The sequence below is a fragment of the Helobdella robusta genome (assembly GCF_000326865.2).
Source record: "Helobdella robusta unplaced genomic scaffold HELROscaffold_2, whole genome shotgun sequence".
Taxonomy (NCBI): domain Eukaryota; kingdom Metazoa; phylum Annelida; class Clitellata; order Rhynchobdellida; family Glossiphoniidae; genus Helobdella; species Helobdella robusta.
In genome coordinates, this window is record NW_008704083.1 from 8,812,692 (window position 1) to 8,820,619 (window position 7,928).

The following is a 7,928-nucleotide window of genomic DNA, read 5'->3' on the forward strand; positions in this document are numbered from 1 at the left end:
TTGTTGATATTATGATTTTACTGTTGGTGAGAATGTTTTTCATTTCAGAATATGCATCTTTCGCCATAGCTATCTTTCTTTTGATACCCATATCACATAAATGAATGGATGGAATAACTGGATGTGGCATTTTATTCGATCACTCACTTTCATTTTTTTTCATTTTTAAATTTCAAGAAAAATGAATGAATCTTTAATTAAATTAAAAATTGTTCATAAAAGTTTTTTTTATTTTATTTGGAATTTTTCATAATATTTTTAATCTCAAAAAACTATTTGCTGAAAAAAGGTTAAAAATTTGAAAATAAGAGATTTATTAAACATGACACCATTTCATTAAAGCCCGAGTTTATAATATTAATATTGGAAACAAATATTCGTTGAACGTCAAATTGCTTCAAATAATTTACATCCATTCGTCTACTGAATGAAATTTCATACTTTGAAAATTTGATTTGCATGAACCAGCAGTTACATCTCAAGTATAACTGGAAACGATAATTTTGCGAACCTCTCCATTCTCACGTTGATCATGAAATGGTAACAAAAGATTTTCAAGTTTATTTGGAAATTTTCAAGATCACCACTAAAAATAATTTTACCATTTTCTATTTAAAACGCAGTTAATAATTTAATTTTTAATACGACAAAAATTTTCGCTAAACAAACATTTCTGAATTGGTAATTGAAATATAATTGGTCCTACAGTAAACGCATCTCTAGTATCTCTGAATTATTTGAAAAACCACTCACATATCCACGCATTTGATGCACTACAAATAGCTGGCGGATTTCTAACTGAAGCATTGAGTTTTTGATCAGCAGCTGAAGTAGCCACTTTCACCACCTCAACGACAAAAATGTTCAAGTTGGTAGCATTCCTTGCAGTTCTCGTTGTCGTAACGGCAGATGGTAGGTAGCTGTCATGTGCAAAGCGTGTTTGTTTGTTTGTATTTGTTTCTTTGTATGTATTTGTTTCTTTGTATGTATTTGTTTGTATGTGTTTGTATCATTTGTTTGTATGTATTTGTTGTATCATTTGTTTGTATCTTTTGCTTGAATTATTTTTGCGTGTGCATTAGCCACAAATGATTTTTTAATGAATGGCTTAATTTAATTTAGCCTTAAAGTTTTGGATTACGTTTATTTCGACAGTGAATTTTAATTTTTTGAAAGTTGTTCACGAAATGAACGGACAATAATAATTAACATCAAACCAGCAAGAACAATGTTCACGAATTAATTAAGTCTTACTAAATTATTTCTTACTTCAGATTGCTGGTACGACTACCTGAAAATGAAGCTGCCTGAAAACGAGCTGGTGGTCATCCCCGACAAAACAGCCATCGACGACTGCAAGAAAGTTTGCGTGGACACTGCAATCTGCTACGTCATTCAGATCTCCGAGGGCAAGTGCTACATGAACAAGAACCCCGAAGTCAACTGGGAGACGATCATGGAGGACCAGGAGGATTCGAACATCTACTCGTATGCCTCATGCAATGAAGCGCCCGAAGAAGCACCTGAATCTGAATAAACAGAAATTTCTTTCTGTTTATTCGTTGTTTGAATTAATTAAAATTTGTAAACATTAAAAAATTTTAATTTAACGACTCATTAATTCACATAAATATGTTAATAAACAAGTAAACGAATAAATCTCGCAATCGAATTTTTCATCTTGTTATTATTTTCTGAACTGAAAAATCAAAAATATACTTAAAACTGATACGTAAATAATGTCAATATATCGAGCATAAAAATGAGTGGCTGGCGCGCATGGGATCTTTTTTAAAATTTGAAATTTGGTTCCTGCAACGAAAATTATTTCACATCACAACATGTTGTTTCCTGTTGAATCGGTTAAACCATGTCGATGTTAAATAAGCAAAAACTAAAAAATAATATTTTTACATTCCAATATATGTTTTTCGTTGAAACCTCTGAAGCAGGGGCACAAAAGAAAACGAACTTTAACCTTTAACCTTTTAACACGAGGCTTCTTTAATTTGAAAATAGAAAAATAAGGATTCTTGCTCACTGGTTTTGTAGTGGTAAAAGTTTTCTGCATCCATAGATGTTAGAGGTCAGAGGTCAGGGGATTAGAATGGGCTTGAGGTTGAATACAAAAAACATCAATTATAATAAATAAATAAATAAAAATAAATAATGGGCTTAAACGTAAGTTATATATGCCTATATCAAAATAGCATTAAAAGACAACGAAAAGCAATCAAACAACAATGTCAGTTTTATGATCATACATTATAATATTTGTGTTGAATTTCTGAATGAATATTTGTTGAAATAATCTTGAATCTGAAAAATTTTCCTAATATAGGATGCTGATTTTGAAATGAGAGAACTAACAAATTTTCGAATTGGTCTAAATTAAAAAATTGAGCAGTAACGTCAGTTAGAAATTCGTTGTGAATTAAACTGTATAAAATTAAACCCATGCGCTCTGTAATTTTGTGTTGATTATTAACGGTTGAATACAGCTGTTTCTTATCAAGTGCCGCAGTTCAAGAAAAAAAGTTGTTTAATGATTGGCAGCTGGTTTATTGGTTAGCTAACTGATTAAATGTAAAGTTTTATAAAACAATTTTGATGTTGTAATTGATTGTTGCCAACAAAATATGCTTCATTACAACAATTTCGGTTGCGATTTTATCAATGAATTTGTATTGGTAAATTCGTCCAGGAACGAATATGCGTGCCATCTTTCCCAGGTAACAAATGCATAGTCGACGTTATTGTTTGCATTTATATTTCATAGTAGCAATGAAATGTTTGGATCTGTGGGGCTTGAGCAAACAAAATTGAGCTTCGCATTTTTGTTCACATCACATGCATGTATGTATATGAATATACATCTGTACGTGTTTGCCTGTGTGAGTGAGTGGGCTCATCAAACTGTGTTTTATACGTTTAACAAAAAGGTGGGTAAGCGGAGAAAGTTTGCTTCGAATTTATATTTCCCCCGCAATGTGAAGGGTTTAAAAAGCTCTTATTGAGTTTTTAAAATAAAATTTTGTTTGAACGCTCCGGCTAGCATCAACAAAGAAGAAAATGTTTACTTTGGTTGCTCTCGGTTCGCTCCTGCTCTCCGTCCAAATCATTTTGGCCGCTGACGGTTAACCACTTCATTTTTATTTACTGCTTGCTCTTTTGGGTAGAAAGTTTAACAAGCGTCTTATACATTTTCAATTTAATGGCAACGTTAATTTATTTCATATTATTTGGCATGAATTTTATTAATTTAAAATTATATACTTGAAAACAAATAATGTTTTAACTAACTGAATGCAAATAATCTTCTAATGCAGGCGGTGAGAAGGCTTACGATGGCAGAGGTGGGTTTCAACATTTCTGTTGCTGTAGGATGCTATTGAACGAAATACATTTTATATCACTAACAAAAATGAAATGCAGGTTGTTGGTACACTGAAGCCGGATTGAAACTGCCTGAAGATCAGATGGAGGTCATTCCAGGCCTTACAGATGTTGTCGAATGTAAAAAGTTCTGCGAGGGTTACGATGGCGATGCCGCTTGCTACGTCCTCCAAGTCGCCAACGGCGTCTGCTCCAGGAACAAGAATGCGGAGGCCAACTGGGATGCTGTGATGAGAGACCAGACAGACTCCACGCAGTATCACCTGGCATCCTGTGGCGATGAGAAAGATGACGTCCCCAAGGAAGATGACGCGGCTGAGAAAGAAGACGCGTAAGAAGATGAAGCCACAGATGAATGAAGAGAGAAAATATGTTTCACTGAATGCAGACAAACGAATTAAAATTTATAAATTCTGTTGTAAAAACGAGAAAAAACATGAACCTTAATTTTTTTGAATCGCCAGTCGGTGATTAAATTTCAAATTAAAAACACTTGATAAAATTGAATTGTATTGGTTCCTAATAAAAGATTAATATTAGATATATTGTTAAATTTGTCAACTAACAAATTAACAAACAAATTAATAAACAAATAAAGTAATTTATTTAAATGCTTATTAAACTGAAAAATCAAAATAGCTGAACAAAATGGTCAGCGTTTACAAAATGTTGATTTCAAGGATGCATGAATTTGATAAAATATTGATTAACGTTCACAAAGCAAATTGTACATGAAATTATTTCCTTATTTGAAAATTTCCAAAGCATGGTCTTGTCACTGTTATGTCTATGTAAGTATGTGTAAGCGAACATTTGTGTGATTAAATTAAGTATGAAGGCTTGGTGCTGCTCATAAAGCAATAAATTTATTACAATCTGCTTTACAGTGTTAACAACAAATCTAAACCAGCTGTCTTGTATGGCGTATTCAAAATTATATAGAGTGCTAAAATGAAGTTTTGTTGTGTAGAGTTTTGTCTCGTTAAACTGGCAAGTATTTTGTATCGTTCTGTTTTGTCCAATCTGCCAAATTCTGCCAGGTTTGGCAGTCTGATTCGCATGACCCAACCATAATGCCAGCAATCTGACTGCCAGTGAAAATTTTTCAACAAACTCCGCGGAGATATAGTTAATCTGAATAATTTTTACAAAATCAAACATTCAAGAATGGCTGACGCAAATATATTGATCTTGTTGTGAATTTATTGTGGTACTATGTAAATACGTTAAATAAACAAACTCATTTAAAACGCGCTTAAAACGTGGTATCTTTCCATAAGAATCCCACTGAATTCCCTGCGTTTGAAGCACTGCAAATAGCTGTTAAATGGCTGCATGAAACATTGAGTTGATCTTATTCAACAGTTGAAGTTGTTAGAACAACAACACTAACGACGAAGATGCTCAAGTTGGTTGCATTCTGTGCCATGCTGGTTGCTCTGCAGCTGGTCAGCGGAGGAGATGAAGGTAGGTTGTCTTTTCTGTTTCGCAATGTGTTTCTGCCGCATGATGTGCATTGTATATATTTATTTAGAATTTAATTGTCAAATTTATTTCTATTGAAGTTTTGAATCGTTCATTTCGAATGCAGCCAATGGTTTTCTTTCCATAATTTAGTTGATAAAACAAACAGCATCTAAAATATTTAATTATTAAGATTAAAAAATTCAATTTAAATTTTTGCAATTCATTTAAGGCTGCTGGTACGACTACCCAAAAGACAAACTGCCCGATGACGAGCTGGTGGTCATCCCCGACAAGACAGCTCTTGACGATTGCAAGAAAGTTTGCGTGGACACTGCAATCTGCTACATCGTTCAGATCTCCGGAGGCAAATGCTACATGAACAAAAACCTTAAAGTTGACTGGGAGAAGCTGATGAAAGACCAAGAAGATTCGAACATCTATGGATATGCTTCATGCGAAGATACACCCGCCGAGATACCCGCCGAAACTCCTGAATCTGAATAAATAGAAATTCCATTTTATTTATATATCTTAAAATAAATAAATAAAATAAAATTTAAAAACATATATATTTCTAACTTTCCTTCAAGTATTTGTAAATTCAAATTAAATTAATTAAAAAATATAAAAGAACAAATAAATCTTTAAGCCAAATTTTTCGTTTTTTCAATTTTCTAAGAACTGAAATTAGCACAAAGTGTTAAAAAATTATACAGAAGACATAGATAGTTAAAAATGTATATGATATGTTGAAATGTACAAAAGCGTGCACACAACAAATTCCTGGCGGCATCATGTTAAGTAGTCAACCTAATCAATGTGTTTGAAAACCTGTTCCACATAATATAAGTAATTTAAACAAAAGTGTCTGTCTCGGCGTCACTGCTATGGGCTGTTATACACGTTATATACAGAGCGGTAGTATTCTAAAATGCTTCTACTATTGATTTCATGTAATTATACCTGAAAATGTTTAAATTAAGAGATGAATTTTAATTTTCATATAAAATTTTGTATCGGATACTAGAACTGTCAAATTCAACTTTAAAGAGATTCAATTTGTACACGAATAGAAATCTGTGAGGATCATTTTGTTGAAATATTGAGGGTGTCGTCGTTCAATATTCAGCAGACTTTCTTTCAAAAATTATGTTGTTGTATAATCTTGTTGCATGACATTGTTGATTGCGATTGTGAGTTGTTCAACAGCAAGCTTGCATGTTAATATTTCACGAGTGTTCGATGTTATTGACTCGCCTACGTAATATGATTCGTAGTGCATCCCATCCACGTCATCCTGGATGGCCATTTATATTTTGCTTTTGCTCTCGATGCTGTGAAATGTTTTTATCTGCGGGGTATCAGCAATCAAAATTTCAACGTTGTATAAACACACACACACAATTTCAACGTTGTATAAACACACACACACACACACACACACACACACACACACACACACACACACACACACATACATACACACACACACGCGCATATATATATATACACACATATGTGTGTAAATGCAATTCGTGACACCACGCACTTGAAACGCTGCAAATCAGAACCCACTGAATTGCGCGCATTTGAAGCACTACAAATAGCTGTTGGATAGTTGCATGAAACATTGAGTTGTTTTTATTGAGCAGTTGAAGTAGTTAGAACAACAACACTGAGGACGAAGATGGTCAAGTTGGTTGCATTCTGTGCCATGCTGGTTGCTCTGCAGCTGGTCAATGGTGATGGTAGGCTATAGTTTGTGTTTGGCGATGTCACGTTATGACAGCGAATAATGTCAATTTTTGATTTAAATTTAACTTTTCAATTTATTTGAACTTAAATTTCAAGTTGTTAATTTTTTAACACAGTTCAAAATAATAATGCCTTTCTAATTTTGTTAGAGAACCAAGAAGAATTTATAAAAACTGAATAAACAATATTCATCAAACAAAATATTCCAACTTTAACTTTTACAATTTATTTGAGGTTGCTGGTACGACTACTTAAAAATGAAGCTGCCGGAAGACGAGCTGGTAGCCATCGACGACAAGACAGCTCTTGACGACTGCAAAAAAGTTTGTGTGGACACTGCAATCTGCTACGTCGTTCAGGTTTCTGGTGGTAAGTGCTACATAAACAAAAACCCCGTGGTCAACTGGGACAAAATCATGGAAGACCAAGAAGATTCCAACATCTACTCATATGCCTCTTGCAGTGAAGCACCCAAGGACACGCCGGCTGAAACACCCGAATCTGAATAAACCAAAACTCATTTCAATTTTTTATTATAAAAAAAATTTGTTTCACTTGAAATATTACATTTTAATTTTATTCGATTATTTGTTATTAATTAATTAATTAATTAATAAACGAATAACAATTTTGTCAAAAGATACTAACAATTTGTTAAAAAAATATCAAACAACTTAGATTTGTTTTGAAAATTCAATGATCCACAACAAACAAGAACATGAGGCTGTTAAACGTAATAGTAAGGCGTTCGTGTTGTTCAATAGCAAGCATGTATGTTAGTGGGATAATCAAATGTTTTTTTCGTGGGTGAGTCCTGGACAGAGGCGTCATTTGGGGGGAGGCCCCCCCCAAGAAAAATTATAAAATATTAAAATTATAAATTATAAAAGTGTTAATTTTAAATTCTTTGTAAAAAGGATAATATAGGATATATAATTTAGTAATTTTAAAACTTTAAAAATTTTGAAATTTTAAAAACTTTAAAAATGTAAAATTTATTATAATGTTGCACTGACGAGACTAGGTAGTCGAAATAGTACTATATGCATACATGTAGATAATGGCATCTTCTGTAAATAGGAATTTTGTTAATAGCATTAACAAGTTAAGCTTGGTAGATTGGAGAATTATTCGAAGAATCGAGAAACTATCATATAGATTGAGTACTGTAAGAAACGCCGTGATCTTTATTAATAATATATATATATATATATATATATATATATATATATATATATATATATATATATATATATATATATATATATATATATATATATATATATATATATATATATATATATATATAT

The 7,928-nt window shown here is 32.4% G+C and overlaps 4 protein-coding genes across 4 annotated transcripts; all 4 read left to right on the forward strand.

Annotated features, from left to right (window-relative positions):
• The first annotated feature begins 816 nt into the window (after positions 1 to 816).
• On the forward strand, positions 817 to 1,672 carry HELRODRAFT_188421 (hypothetical protein). Its single transcript, XM_009017740.1, has 2 exons — positions 817 to 912; positions 1,275 to 1,672. Exons 1-2 carry the CDS (start codon positions 861 to 863, stop codon positions 1,535 to 1,537), a joined length of 315 nt encoding a protein of 104 aa, XP_009015988.1. The 5' UTR covers positions 817 to 860; the 3' UTR covers positions 1,538 to 1,672.
• A 1,400-nt stretch (positions 1,673 to 3,072) lies between these two features.
• HELRODRAFT_160811 (hypothetical protein) lies at positions 3,073 to 3,731 on the forward strand (the record flags this gene model as incomplete). The annotated part of the gene is made up of 3 exons (XM_009017741.1): positions 3,073 to 3,136; positions 3,330 to 3,356; positions 3,436 to 3,731. The coding sequence occupies 3 exons, from the start codon at positions 3,073 to 3,075 to the stop codon at positions 3,729 to 3,731; spliced, it is 387 nt and encodes a 128-aa protein (XP_009015989.1).
• A 1,065-nt stretch (positions 3,732 to 4,796) lies between these two features.
• HELRODRAFT_160812 (hypothetical protein) lies at positions 4,797 to 5,367 on the forward strand (the record flags this gene model as incomplete). Its single annotated transcript, XM_009017742.1, has 2 exons — positions 4,797 to 4,863; positions 5,093 to 5,367. 2 exons carry the CDS (start codon positions 4,797 to 4,799, stop codon positions 5,365 to 5,367), a joined length of 342 nt encoding a protein of 113 aa, XP_009015990.1.
• A 1,183-nt stretch (positions 5,368 to 6,550) lies between these two features.
• On the forward strand, positions 6,551 to 7,127 carry HELRODRAFT_160813 (hypothetical protein; the record flags this gene model as incomplete). The annotated part of the gene is made up of 2 exons (XM_009017743.1): positions 6,551 to 6,611; positions 6,853 to 7,127. The coding sequence occupies 2 exons, from the start codon at positions 6,551 to 6,553 to the stop codon at positions 7,125 to 7,127; spliced, it is 336 nt and encodes a 111-aa protein (XP_009015991.1).
• Between the last annotated feature and the right edge of the window lie 801 nt (positions 7,128 to 7,928).

Bases quoted from the DNA above. Each gene is read 5' to 3' on its own strand.
- HELRODRAFT_188421 (XM_009017740.1), top strand. From the start codon at position 861: ATGTTCAAGTTGGTAGCATTCCTTGCAGTTCTCGTTGTCGTAACGGCA. The intron at 913-1,274 runs GTAGGTAGCTGT...TTCTTACTTCAG, and splicing joins CGTTGTCGTAACGGCAGATG to ATTGCTGGTACGACTACCTG.